This window comes from Colius striatus, chromosome 8, assembly GCF_028858725.1.
Source record: "Colius striatus isolate bColStr4 chromosome 8, bColStr4.1.hap1, whole genome shotgun sequence".
Taxonomy (NCBI): domain Eukaryota; kingdom Metazoa; phylum Chordata; class Aves; order Coliiformes; family Coliidae; genus Colius; species Colius striatus.
Window position 1 is genome coordinate 23,438,260 of NC_084766.1, and position 15,986 is coordinate 23,454,245.

Genomic DNA, 15,986 nt, shown 5'->3' on the forward strand with positions numbered 1-15,986 from the left:
ACAGGTCATTTTTTATAATAACTGACCTGCACGATTTCAACATTTTAATAACTTTGTCAATGTTATACTGACCTTTGTCAATATCTTCTATTAGGCTACCTGAGAAACAGAACTCATGACAAGATTTTGTCCCTAACAATGTGAACCAGTTTTTCATCGTATGGAATAAAATAATAGTATTAATAATGAGTATAATGCAAGCTTCCTTAATTCTTGTTTGTTGAAAATTGAGTTTGGAATCATCAAACAGTGCAACATATTTGGCAAATAAATTTGTTTAAAAACTTTTCACTGAACTGTTTGCTAATAGCTTCATGAAATAGGTGCATAAGCTATTATTTCTGTGACAAATGTAATTTGGAATTTTTGTAAAAGATCTAAAGTGAGGGATGTAAGTATCACCATTAATAGCTAGAAAGGTTTAAAATTTTAGGTAAATCTAGATAAATACACACAGAGACAAGTCATATCCATCTCATCACCGTCAACAATTTTTTTCTGAGATACTCTGTACTGGAGAGTGGTTGCAAAGAGCAGCAACTACATGAGACCACTTTGTCTAAGTGCCAACACTTTGAGCTTCAGTAAATGTGCGGTTAGCAATAACATTTTAAGACAGATGCACTAAATTGCTTTTTAGAGGGATTTACCTGTTCTCAGAAATTTTATTTGGGGACCTCAGGGGAGCAGGTGACATGAAGAGCTCTCTGGAGATTTACACAGAGGCAACTGTGTATTACCTTATTGCTATCATCCCTTGTCACAGTAAATGCATCTGGCTCAGTTGATTCTTCATGTCATAAATGCTTTTCCATCGATTATGTTGTTTCATTTCGATTGTGGGCTACATAAACATCCAACACAAGAAAAAAGCCAAACTTATTTTTTCTCTAGCAAACAGGTATCTTTTTAAATTTACCAAATGTAACAACGATATGCAGTCTACCTAATATTTTGTATAGTATTAGATTTGTATTATATTTTTCTCAGGAACTCCTGGGAGCATTACTCAAACTTATTGAAAGAATTTAGCAAAAAGTTTTTGTATCTATCATGTTTAACATTCCTGCTGGATGTTTTTAGATTTTAATTGGAAAATCCCACATTCAGAACAAATTTAACTTTAGGCAATCACAACTATCAATTTTTATAGCTACTGAAAATAAATTTTTAACCAAAATTTCAGTTTATATTAATGAAAAAAAAAGAAAAAACCCCTATAACGTACACCTTCTTCGAATCAAGGAGTCACATAACATTCCTTAGATGACATTCTGTCTTCATACAAGAAACTATCAATTTCTTGAAAATTTCTGCAGAGCAAAAGCAGAAATGTGTATACAGCTTTAGCATCTTTATCATGAGATTTTCTGCCTATTATAGAATGACAGTCACCTTATCTGCAGAGCATTAGCAGAAGCATTGCAAGCAGCTGAAGGGTGAGATGTGCCTGACAGATTCTTTTGCCAAGACAAGGGAAAGGAAAAAATTCAAAACCAGCCCAAAAGAGCAGGTATTAGTTTATGTGATAAGCAATGCATTATTATATTATTGGAAAGAGGAAAAAAAATAATTTCTAATGCATTGCCATCCTCTACAGAAAACAGAATCACTAGAAAAATAAACAAATAACTAAAATTATATAATCAACACCTTAGTAGCAGAAAGACAAGTAAAAATGTGATACAAAAGACTGAAAAAGTAGTGACAAAAAAAAAGAGTGAAAACAGTTCTAATCATCTTAAATTGTAGCAGTTATTCTAGATTTCTAGGATTGCTCTATCAATAAGCATATTCCTCATGGACAAGCTCTTATAAGGTCTGAAGACCAAGGAATCCTTAATCATGATTGAAACAATAGCGACATATTATTTTCTTAAAACCCCAATTCTTCAAAATATTGTAATATTTAAAAAGGATCAAAGAGGATGGCATTGTGACTTTATGAAATGCATGTACTCTGATATCAAGTAGCTGGTCTTAAAACAAAAGTAGCTCTTTCATACAAGATTTTTCTCTTACTATGGATTTCTTTGTATCTAATGCTCTGGGAAGTCTATCAGGAAAGATGGTCTGTCCATCGTACAGCAATAATCACTCAAGTGGGACTTACTGCTGGAATACTCTTGTACTTTGCCATGGATTGGATAACAGGTACGGTTCTTATGGATTCACTACGCTCTTTTCATATTCTACAAGTTTCATGACCTGTAAGAGTCCAACAAATTTCAACAAGCTTCTCTGAATATAGTTAGATATGATGAATTTTAAAATGCAGACACTTGGTCAAATAGTATGAGATTTATATCTCTTTACAAAACATAGTCACATAAACAACAAAGTTTTCTGTGATTAGGCAGGAAGAAGCAGGATTTATTCCAACAAATATTACTCTAACTGAATCAGCTCTAAGCATTTATCTTGCTGTTTAAGGGTTATAATGTGCTTGTATTACAAAAAAAAGTACTCGGTAATCAATACCATAGGAAAATATAAACAGATACAAAATGACAAAAACAGTTGGATATCTTGACACATGCTGTCAGCAGCTTTATGAAAATTTGATGTACTTGAAGCTCCACACTGATGTTTCCTTCATTCAGCTCTGTAGATTTATGTGCTTCTTTATAGTGATAAAATTTGAGGAATTATTATGTATTTTTATTAAATTTTATACTGTGCTCTGCCTGGGTTGGCTGCACGACCCTGTATGTGACATAACTCCAGTAAATTGACATTTACTACATTTTCACTTTATTGCTGTTTACAGATCATAAAAAAAAACCCAAACCAGAAAAAAAATTCTTCTATCCTGTCATTTTATTTTCATTTTAAATTTATTTTTGTTTAAGGGTCCAAGGGACTATAAAATAATTGCCAAGAAAGATATTACTATATAACAATATTAAACCATTGATAAAGACATTGCAAAGATGTTATGGTCAAGCAAATTGTCTGGAACATCTGTTTAGTCTCTGAAACCTTCCCCAGCAATTTCTGAACATTACGTTTAGCAAATGTCCATTTAAACTGTAACATAGCTTTTATAGCTATGGCAATGCCATGTGATAAAAAGTGTACCACATTTTTCAGTATGTAGTTCCACTGTTAAAATTAGATACGTTCTTTCTTACAGGGATAATGAGAAGTCAGTCCTGCATGGTTTAACAGAAGAAAACATTAAACCAGAATGCAGTAACAAGGTGAAATGGAGAAAGAGAAAGAGGAAAAGTAACAATGTTTTAAAGACTGATTAATGAAATAAAAATGATGTTGTTAGACATGCCAGAAGTATTACAGAATAAGCCTCTGACGCCACAGGAAAAATTTGGGGAAAACCTGGAGAGTGTACATGTGTTGAGAATGTATGCAAGGGATGATCAAGAAAAGTTAGAGCAAGTTATTTAAAGTCTTAATTTTAAGTAAAAAAATACACTGTTCTTAAACATTTCTGTTGATTCTTTCCTTCATAATTAAGCGGTCTTATTTCAGTTTAGTTGAATTCCTTTTCAATTAATTCACCTCACCTGAACCAAATTAGAAATTACTATGATTCTGGATAAGGTTGCCTACTTACGGTTTCACTTAAACACCTTCAAATTAATTCAGATTCATTTTCTCCAGGGTCTACATGTAGACAAAACAAACTGATTACAAAGGGAAATGAAGAAATGGCACATGGAATGCCACTAGAAACTGTTATTTCCAAAATAACTTCTTAAAAATGTTCAGAATTCCTAATGCCATTTTTATGCATTGTTTCAATTTTGATGCATTATTTCAATACACAACTACTGAAACCTACAGAGGAGATGAGCTTGTCTCAGGTCTTTCAAGTGTTGAGTAAAATGGAGTCGGCACCATTATTTGCAAATCAGCATGGCACGCTTTTATCCCATCACAAGACAGCATACTAGCAAAGTTAATGACACAACATGAGAAAAAGAGTTCTAGTGCTAGAAAAGTTTTACTACACTTTTTTCTTCTTTTCAGTTGTGTGAAGTCATCACCATAGCTGTCCGTGAAATCTGTAGCCTGCTCCCTCCTTGCAATGATGATGTTTAATTTAGTGTCCTAAAGTTGTGAACCTCACTCCAGTACTTGTTCACTGAGCTGAATAAACATCTCCTCCGTGATTCTTCAGGTTATATAACAACTTCACATGACACATCTGCACATTTTGCCTACAGAAGGTATATATTTTATTTTTACTCTCCTATCCATAACCCAGGTGCAGAAGACTCATTTAATTTTAAACTATGCTTTTCTCAGATCCAAATAATTATTTTTTTAAAAGCCATTATTTGGACTGAAATATAAGGCTAACAAATTTTACTATTGCAATACTTTCAAGGATACTGACAAATAAACAAATACATGATAGCTCGTATCAACATGTTCCTGAAAATGGAAGGCACACTGGGATGAAAATCAGCATCTAGGTACCTTACTCTTCCTAGTGGCAGCAGTGTTTTAGAAAGAGGATTGCCAGGGCATGTCTATTACATAAGCAACTATGACTAGCATAAGTCTGAAAAAATACATTACTGTCTTGCAAGGATGAGCAGCTAATTAGAAGCAGCATCTGGTTACCAGCTCATGGTTATAGTGTCTCAATATTTACTCAATCATCTTACTTTCACTGATGACTCCCGTCTGACATATATTAAAGCACCCATGAGCTTAATGCTAAGAAAAAATTACAACCTTTTAGATTTTTTAAGATGAAGATATGAACTAGTGCCCTAGTCAACTTATGTTGGCTTTTTTCTTTTTTAAAGTGATAACAAACTAGGTAAGATATTTCATTCACATTTTAAGAAATTCATGAGTCATTAGCCAAGATAAATACAAACTCCTTTTTCAGTGCAGTGATTCCAATGGGATGATACAATTGTAATTCAGGTCCAAATCATATGGCAGTAGGTCTTCCAGGTATTTATTGCAAATAGCCATCTATCAATGGTTTTCAATATTCACTTTTAGTTTTCATTTATGACTAGAACAATGGGCCACACTTGCACAAATCCACAACAAATGAAATGCTGAGAACCAATGTAGCAAAAGGTACCCAGTGATTCTGATCCTCTTCAAAAGTTCCTTTATTAAAGAAACTACCAATTGCACTGCAATTGAAAACTTTCTTCTGAAGCTTGACTTTGTCATTTGATTGACTTTTTATCTCACAGAATTAAACTAAACTCTAAGGGTAAGATGTACTTTATTTCAAATACACAACACATATTCTGACATATATTCCCGTTAGACTTTTACTTACTACAGACTTTACTTACACCAGACATGAAACTTCTGAAAAGGAAACATTAAAATATAGATGCCAAATCAATCAAATATACTGAAATCCCAAAGACTCTGAAAATCATTGTTCTAGAGAAGAGCAGCTCTCAGTAAAATAGTTTGGAATGCATACATAATCCTATTTCATGTGGAAATTAAGAAGGTATACATTTAAATGGTCTATACCACTTAAATGGTATGTTTGATGTTCTTTGGCATTTCTGTAGATGACTGCTAGCATCTGAAGTGCAGTGATCCAGGCTGAAGAAACACAACTCCTCACTTCAATGAGTTATACACAACTTTGATAGACTATATTTAGTAAGAGTCTCAAATCTGTTAGACATTTTATGCAATACTGATCAAAGTAAGCTATGAAACACAGGTGTCTCTGTAATATAATGCCACAGAAATTTTATTTTTTTATATTTATTTTTTAAGTGTCAAGTCCTAAGCTTACCCTTTCTTTTAGAGTAGCAGCATATGCTGGTCAGTGAAGCATGCACTACACAGCTGTTACATCTAGTGTATGACCTGTATGTATTGAATTAGCCATTGTGTCCTTCAATTCTGGTTCACCAGACTTTTGGTTTGTGGGCCTTTAATCCAAATTTAGAAAAAGAATACAATTCAGTGTTATCTTGTCTATCCATAATTCATAGCCTCCAGCCTGTTTTGATCTAAAACAATTGGCCAACATTTTGTTTTGGCTATTTTTTTTTTTTTAAAAAGTAATGCAGGATGTATGAAAAAAAAATCGGTACAAGGATTAATGTCAGAAAACCATTTTGATACTATATGAAGTCTGATAGTATCTAAATACTCCTGCTCTCAAGTTTCACATTCACATTTGTAGTACATTAAGAAAGAGAACTATTTCTACATCTAAGAAAAAATGTGATTTGGTGAATAAATAAAAACAAGTGTCATACCCTACAATCTAATCCATTAAGACATCTCAAAATTTCTTTGTAAAACAAAAAAAATTTAAAATTTCCTGTATTGACAAACTTCTGCATATCATCTGGTGGTAAAATCAGTAAGGCATAAAAAGGTGAATATAAAAGAAGTACCACTGCTTTTCCTTTTCTCTAGATATTTTTCTTCCAAAGCATCTAGCCTATTAGACTCCTACTAGAGACAGGAACAAGGTTAAACTGAGCTTTGAAATCACCCTTTATAGAAGTCTAATTGTCTGTATTTCATCATGAAGCTTTATATGAGGTTCACTCCCTAAAAAAAGACTGTGAAGCAAACTAATTCACCTAGGATGACAGTACATGTATAGACTCTTCGAGCGAATGCCTCTTTAGAATTCTTTTGTCTGTAAAACAGAGCATAATTATGCTTCATTAAAAACTAATCTAGTGTTAAAACCAGTTAAGTTCCTTCACTGATGACTTGGAAATTCAATTAACACCTGTAGGTTTCTTTATTGACAGTTTGGGTGTACAATAATAATTTAGAATTCTGCGTTAATTCTGGAAGATCAGATTTTTGTAACTCTCGGTAAGAAAGTTATGCTATGATCATGTGTACTCTTCAGGTCTGTATATACTATGTTCAGTAACAGTTCATCTGATTTACAATCTTTCATTGATATAGGTAATATATTATGCCAACCATACATAAATCAATAAGGGAGGAAGAGTTCCCAGTATAAACATGAATCAGCATATCAACATTCGTTTAGTTAAAAATAATTTCCCATTGAAATGGGCTCAAGAAATACTATGTACATCTTTGTGAGATGCCCCCTGGGACAGTAGTCACGTGCTCTTACATCCTATTTTAGAATAACACACAACATTATGTCTAAAATGGCAAACAAGAAAGCAGAATGATTGCCTCAGTCAACTCCTAATAAAACAAGTCATAAAGTTTGGGATTTGTTTCTTTTTAAAAACAAAACAAAAGAAGTCTTCCTCCCTGTCACTAAATCTCTTCTTCCCACACCCTCCAAGAATACAGGTTTTAACACAGCAGAGAATAATTTCATAAGGACAGTAGAATCAGTTTGCTGAGTTTACATAGCTATTTTTCCCCTCTCCTTCCCCTACCCTTTTCTACTTCATTTTCTCCCTGTTTTGTTCTGGGTTTTTTAGGAGATATTCTCAACATTCAGAAATAGATCAAATTCAAATAGCTGTTAGGTAAAAAACATAATATTACTTGCCCATGTGAACACTGTTCCTTCCACAGTAACTGTTGCTAACCCCATAGACACAGAAATCAGGACTCTAGTCCTCAAAATCATGATGCTTGCTTTAAAATTCTGTAAATAAGTTTTTATGTACACAGAGGTGTATGTGTGCATGTGTGCTCATGGATACACTCAAGTTTACTATTCTTTTCATACAGAATGATAGAACTTGACCTTAATTTTTAAAAAAATTATTAAAAAATTCTCACATCATTATTTCAGCTCTATATTTTTAGTGAATGTCATTGTATTACGTCAACAACTACTACAAGAAAATTTTTTACTTCATGGAACTTTCTATATCTTTTTAGACTGATAAATTGGAATATGCTGAGTACGTCTGGATTCACCATGACATAAAACATCTCTCAAGTTCGACAAAGTCGTAACAGTCAAGGAAATATGAAAATATTGAATCCTTTAACATACAAAAGAACACACAGATTTCTGCTTGTACATCAATCTGTTTTTTGATAGAAACAAACAAACAAAAAAATCAAGGGTGAATTCTTTGTCCCAGCTACGCTTACCAAAACCACAGAAACAGCGCCCTGCCTAAATAAACAGTTCCTCATAAACAGTAAACAACAAGGCAATATGTGCAGTACTATTTTAACTCAAATTTCACTTCCTATGTAATGGAGACTGTTCTGAAGCATACTAGCCTTTTCATTCATCAAGTGATTGCAGTATAGTCTCTTCATAAATCACTTTAAAAAAGCTACTCTACACAACTGCATCCCTAGGTCTATACTGTGCTTAAAATATAGAGGTACCATACTCACTTCCATACTCACTTCCTCGACTGAAAACTTGCATTCCATTGCTGACTCCCACTATATATTCAGTAATGACTATCTATCTGCCTATATACAGTCTCTGGAAAACTCTCACAACATAACAGTTATAGTACCTTAACTACTATATAGAAAGTCACACAGACTAATTTCTCAACATTCATAAAACCAAAAAAAAACCCCAAAAAACCCAAAATCTTTGTGATCTCATATACTACTGCATTTTCCCTGAGTACATGAGATCCTGAAGAGGAGCTCCAACCAACATTATCACTTCTGTACAGAAAAAAAGACTTTGCCTTTCAGGGAGCACCTTTATGCCTTATGCAGGGTTTGAACTCCAAATGGAACTTCCTCATCTCTGTACCATTGGTCATTTCCCCTTGATTATCACATACAGCTGGAGATAGAAAACAGAGTTTCTAGGAGAAAAACTCACATTCAGAAAAAATGCCAGCCATATCACCTGGTAATGATCAAAGCCATTAATTTTAGTGAACCCTTTGTTAATCAATTAATTAGCTAAATAACCATGCAATCAATTAGCTAAATAACCATGTATTGAAAAAGGTTTTAAGAAATATAAATTATTTAAGGGATGGTGAAGTAAGTTCTGTTAGACAGATTCAATCTTCTCCAGAGAAAACAAAATAGGTAGGTATGAGAAAGAAGAATTTAAAAAACATACTTGAAACTATTCAACTTGCATAAATCTCTACAAAAAATGTAAATGTAGAATGTAAATTTATTATTAGTATAGTAAGAAAATTATAATTGAGGTACAATTCCTCAAATGACAATGCAGAACTGCAATTTTCACTAGTAATCAGCATACTACATGTTCATTATTACCTTTGTACTATTAATTTATCTCAAAATATGTTCTAACAACCAATGTACTGTGTATTAACTGTTACAATGTCAGTGTGTTTTTGTTATGAGATTTATCTCAATTAGTGTACAAACTATTATTTAACAGCCGAATGCGCATGAAGGAGTTTGATACTTTATAACAAGGAAACTAATTTTAGAATGCCCTTTAGGATTTCCCAAAGAGAACTTTTCTGTAACATGAGCAATGGTGCAGAAAATCAGAAGAAAATTGTCTTTTACCTAACTATTGTGGATGAATGACAATATATCTCTCAGTTATACATTGACAGCATAAATAAAATCAATATGATTCACGTCTGTCCAGGAACAGAAGCTTGTTTCACATGAAAGCAAACATGAGTTGAAATGACAGAATTTTATATCTAATACAAGTTGGTAGTTTTCACAGTTCTTTTGTTCTTGTACTTCTCTTCAAGCTATTCAGATTTCTTTTCACTTTTTTATATATACAAATTAAAAGTCCAAACTATACACAGTATTAAAGAAGAACCAGTTAACTTCAAATTTTAAACATTATACATATCTCTGAACACCAATGCCATAATAATGAAATTCAGAAAATACTTCCAGGTGGCTGATGTTACTTGCAGAATAAGCTTTTTTATCTGCTAGAGGAACAAGTGGTAAAGAGTACAAGAAATAACGAAGGGACAGAAGCTTGCAGTTACACGTTTTAAAGGTTGTTTTAAGCACCTATGAATCAGAAAGAAAAAAGTTATATGATTTTCCTCCTTCCAAACCTCATAATGAATATTAACTATTATATTAAAACATAAGTTAAACAAATAAAAGAATTGTAGAAAGCGTTCTGTATACCTAACATAATTGACATTTGACACGTGTATGAATAGTATTTTGCTACTGTTTCATTTTCTCAATGCTTAGAAAGATCTGCAAGAGTAGGATAGCCATGCACATTATAACAGACTACAGAAGAATGCGTAGAGAAAAGATGGTATACTGAATATAAAATACTAAACTACAGATTTTGAAGATGTTACAGTAGGCATAAATATATAATGACATTACTTGAGAAGGAATAGTGGCAAGAGTGAAAACTACACAATGTACGATTTGGGTATCCTGGAAGAAGAAAGAGAAGGGCAGTTTATCTTGTCTCTTTTTAATTTTGAAATTAAATCCATCTAATCAACTGAAAAAAAAAAATGAAAAAACATTAATGGTAAAAGCGACTCACTAGTATAGCAGTATTTTGTTGGGTATGTTGGCTGGTATTTTGTCAATATGGTATATGTGGTTATGATAGAATGGTAGGTGTTGGAAGGGATCTCTAGAGATCATCTTCTAGACACCTGCCCTTTAGGTATTTATAAGCATTGATAACGTCTCCTCTCAGTCTTCTTTTCTCTAGGCTAAACAGTCCCAGGTCTCTCAGCCCTTCTTCATGAGTGATGTTCCAGTCCCCTTGATAGCCTTCCAATGGACTCCTTCCAGCAGTTCCCTGTCTCTCTTGAACTGCAGAGTCCAGAACTGGACACGATACTCCAGATGTGGCTTTATAAGGCAGAGTTTAGGGGGAAGATAACCTCCACTGACCTGCTGACATTTCAAAGTGAATCTTAACAGGAGACTGAAAAACATTTGTGCAATTTTTAAATGTAGATATGAATGAAAGAAGACCTGGACTTGGGAACATTTAGTCTGATAGACTGGACTAGAAAAATTAATCAAAAGTAACCATCTTCTGTGAAAGTTTCAGGAAGTATTTCCATTTTGTATTACATTTTGATTGAGTTCATAAATTCTACATGTTACTTTGAATTCTAAACTTCATTAGCTCATCTCATTGCCTTAAAAAAAATCTGTACGTATATATCTTGAACATGGAAAAAGATACCTCAAATGGATAAGCTTCTCAATTAAGTTAGTAACAATAAGCCCATGCTTAAATGAAAGCATTTTCGATAACCGGGTTCACAGGTTGTCAAAGTATCATACCATTGCAAAGTGCCACTGCAACAGGAAAGTCCTTGTTAGTGAAAATGTGTGATCTAAAGAGCCACAAGTTTTTTAAAATCATTGTTGCTTTTGTTTCACTGAAAGAGGTCAACATATTGATCAAGTCTTAGTAAAAACTAATAGGTTCTGTAGGAAACCATTTGAGTAACTGCACGTCTTACACTCTAGCTTTGACACTTCCAGTGTAAATTATAATTATTATTTATATGAGAATTAGTTTTTGCATTAATGAGAAAGTTAATTATTGCACACTCTACTAAGCAGCTTCCAAATGGATATAATTAATTATCTATAGAGATCCTGAACATCTCACATAGTTGACTGTAGGAAAGTCACTTGTATTATAAAACCTATTTCTGTACCTTCAAACTTTCCCTTTCACAATTCCTCTTTTGTTTTTTAATTCTGTGCTTTATCCTACCTCAAGCGTCTTACCACTTGTTGGAAATCTTTGCATTAAGTTCTTCTCTGCCTTCCTGCTAATTTTTAGATATAAATTTACTATTATTTATGCATCATTTGTATGGTCTGACACTGAAAAATTATTTTAGGCAAGAAAAACCTTTAACTGATTGTATGTTTTCAGGTAAGTACCTGAGACCAGAATATTTCTAAAACTGTATAATGTCTCAAAGAGATATAAGCAAGTAATCAGAGGATGTTGTCACAGCACTTTAGATTTTTTTTTTTTTAATGCTTAGTATATCTGGTACCAATCACAGTACCAATTTAACTTTTAACATGTTATCACAGAGACATCATTTGTAATACAACCTGACAAGTCAAAAGGTTAGTCTGGCATATAGGAAATAAATAGAATTGAAAAGTTAAATGGAATGATGGAGAATATTACGAGGAATTCAATTTTCAGAAGTTGGGAGTTATATGTGAAAATACAGATTATTGAAATTTTGAAATCTAATTTGTTTATTCTTCCATATGCCAGAAGAAAAACTGAGAAGAGGAAAAGACCTCTTATGTGAAAAGTGTTTTCAATGAAGATGAAACTGTAAATTATGTTAGCAATTTTTTTTCCTTAAAGTCTAAGCATGAATTCATAGGATAGAATTTTGCCTTGGGGATAATCCTGTGACAGGATCTCAGTCTGGAGTCCCAAGCCTGGAAGATGCCCTCAAACCTACTTAAACAGAGATGAAAACAACCACTGTGTCAAAATACAAACCACTGTATCAAAAACTATGAAGAGAAACCTGTGTCACCTTTTTCACTCAGTAGAGTCCAGTCAGGTAGCAAAAGCTCCTTACTAACAGCAGAAATGCAATCCAAGAGTAGGCATCTGGGTCTAATTCCCACCAGAAGAAACTTTTCATCGCCGGTAGTGATAAATAATTCTTTTCCAACTTTCAAATTAGTTACTGGCTACAGACTCAGAAATAGATTTAAAGACAAAAGTTTGTGTTTCAAACTGCAGTAATATTGTAATATTTTGCTTTAGGATATCTGTAGTAATCTGGATACAGTAATCTGGAAACACTGAAAGTTACTCTGTAAAAGACTTGCCACATTTTTGAACCATAAGTGGATGTGGATATAGCTATATTTTATATGGATCTCTTTCAATGCCTTTTAAATTATTTCTATTTCAAAGTTTATTCTCTTTTAACTGTTAATTGACTTACTTATTTTATTTTTATTTTCCCCTTTTGGGGGCTCTCTATCACCACTGGCTAAATTTGTATAAATTTCCAATCACTGCCAAGAAATACGACTATGAATAAACTACAAAAGCTTTGATTGCATTATCGAGTTAGTTTGTGATCATCTGTTTCAGTCATCTACCATCAACTGCCCACAAATTGCTTGGTGAGTATTCACTTTTTTTATTTACTAGGGCAGTTTGTTAGCAACAGACAGATGACATAAACAATTGCTTATGCTTAGTGAGCAGATGATTTACAATGTTATACATCTGAAGAGGGCTACACTTTTTAGTACAAAAAAATGTAAACGTTCTCTTTTAATAGGCTTTTTAAAGACAACTTGTCACATTTTCATTACTATTAATTTGTAATTACCATTTGTACTTAGTAATTTTAATCTTAGTGATTTTTTTCTTATGATTAATGTCATGCTAAAAAGAGGAATAGTCTAACTATAATCTCAGCATTTAAGATAAAGTCTTTAAAATTCAGACATAATGAGTATTACTTTCAAATATAGTGACTGAACATGTGTAACTAAAACAAGTAACTCCTATTTCCACAACAAATTCTGTATTTTTCTTACTTTTGCATAGCACAATTGAGTAAGTTTACTGTTTGCCTCCATTGAACAAATATAGACATAATTTTGCTAGTGGATGATGGTAAAGAATCCTGTTTTCTGTTATCAGTTATAATTCTACAGATCATTCTATTAATCAATGAAGAAATGTAACTCATTTCAGAATGAATTAAAGGAGTGATTAGAAGTTTCAGAGAATATTGATGAATTAAAATATCACGGTTTTCAGGATCTTTTTATTCCCATATCACATTTAATATCTGAGTGTACCTCAGTGTTAAAACCTAAAGCCATGAAACTAACATTTATCTGAATCTATATTCTCCTGTATTGTGCTGGTATAATATTTACAAATTCATATACAGGTGATAACAAGTGACTCACCTTGTGAAATCACTTCTGCCAGAATATATATCACATACTTCAAAGCTGCTTTGCATGGTAATAAGTTTACTCTTTCTCCTGGCTTCTTTTTCTATGTAGTTAGTAGAGTTTCCCTTCTGTATGTTGTGTAAAGTCAGCTAAGTTCAAAATGCATTAGGAAAGAGTTTACCGAGGTCTTTATATTGTGATATTCTGCCAACATTTTAGAAAGCAACTTCAAATAAATATTCTAAGTTAGTCTATGTATGTCATGTGGATGCTGATAGGAGAGATGAGAAATTTGCATTTATGGTAGAATTCTTTATAATAGGAGAGATATGCCAGTGCTTGGCCATAAAACTTTTACAAGATTCATTTACTAAAAATGTTGGCACTCAGTTTCTGAAGAAATGCAAAATATATTGGTAGGGCTGATGAAGAAAACTTTCCAATTAATGTAATCCCACATGTATTTCTATGTTGATAATACTATCCCATACACTGGAGAGTGTTCCAGGGTCGCTTCTTGCAGAAATCTTCCTTTAAATCTCTGACATTTGATATTCACCTTATGGTGAATACTCCTCTCACTGACAGCTTTATCTTGCCTATAGATAGACATGTTAACAGTGTCCACAGAAGAAATTAATTTCACTACAGGAAGAAAATTTAACCTATTCTTCCATTATTAAGATGGCTCCATTTTATCAGAAGATCCTGAGAGCATAAACTACCACATCACTGACTGCATAGTCCATACAGAACATTAAAATGCACAAAAGAGAAAACAACTTCAATTAAAATACTTTCAAAGTTCAATAAACTAGTAACATTGCCCAGAAAAGTACCATTTTTTCATAGTAAGTATTTCAAGAAATAAGCCTATTAAACTGAGATTGAACCAAAGGATAACAAAAATTCAACTCTGCAATACTTAAATTTAATGACACGCTCAGCCAAATGCAAAATTCCATTTCCTGCTAGATCAAAATTTAATTGTTCCACTTCATTATTTGATAATAACAGTGCATCCTATTAAAAGGCTTATTTATTATTGTTTTTATTTGACTACTACTCAAAATCAGCAAGGTAACACGCTCACTCTGTATAAAGGTCAGAAGACAGAAAATGTAATATTTAGTGGAAATAAAGGTAAAATCCTCTGAGAGTAGCTCACTAAAATATTTCCAAATAACTTTAAGGAGATTGTTTACACACAGAAAATTTTGCACAACTAGGCCCAGAAAGAGAAAGAATAAGACATTTACTTATTTCTGTTCACATCATGCATTCTATCTGATAATACTAATGGAATATCTGTTAGCACAACGAAATCTCTTATGCCCAACACATCAGTTTAAGACCACTTAATATCTTGAAATTATTAACCAGTTTACACCACATAAATTACATATTTTCCAAATCGGTATTCTGATTAAAGGTACTGCTGAAAACACACTGAAATAGATAAGTCATATTCACGATTGTTCTGACTTACTCTGGTAGAAGAATTCACCAAGGAACCATTCAGGTTGCCAGTGTTGCACTTGAAATTTAAATGTTGATCAGGATTTGCTTCCCACCTTCCTAAATCATGCACCACTGTCTTGTCAGAATTTGCAGATATTTTCTGGAAGGCAGTGCAAGTCATTCCTGTGAAACTAGATGGCTTGATCATAAAGGCCTCAAGAGCAATATTACGGGACACCTGTGAAAACGTAGAGAAGCAGATATGTTGCTAACATATTAAGCATAATTACATGTGCATTATCTATATACTGTATATATGTTATAAAGGACTGTGCATGCACACTTTCATACCTCTTTGTACGTTAAGAAAGAAAATGGAACTTAAATGGAATTTTAAAATGGATCTAGAACTCTACCATGGCACAGTGGGTTTGCCAGAAACTTCTTCAGAAATATATCAGTTTATCAGATATATCAGTTATTATTATATCAGTTTTGAAACTGTGTCATTACCAGCTTCAATGGCATCAATCCCGATTTAAGGCAACACAGTTACAAAGTTAATTAGCAAGAGCAGTCAGAATTATTTTAAAAAGGATGTGCTTTGTACCTCAGAAACAAAAGAGAGAGCTTCTTAGCTGTGTGGTGGGTGGATGGTTTCTTTACAGAATTCCATTAGAATATTGAACATGACTATATGGTTCAATGTTACACCACGTTATAGGTCTTTGGCCTAA

At 32.9% G+C, this 15,986-nt stretch overlaps 1 protein-coding gene across 1 annotated transcript in view; it reads right to left on the minus strand.

The window, feature by feature from the left end:
* LOC104563462 (adhesion G protein-coupled receptor A3) overlaps positions 1-15,986 on the minus strand; it is a 289,529-nt gene that overhangs the window by 107,698 nt on the left and 165,845 nt on the right. Inside the window, exon 12 of the mRNA XM_062001296.1 lies at positions 15,278-15,487. Coding sequence (XP_061857280.1) covers positions 15,278-15,487 — 210 coding nt within the window. The remainder of the gene's footprint in view (positions 1-15,277; positions 15,488-15,986) is intronic.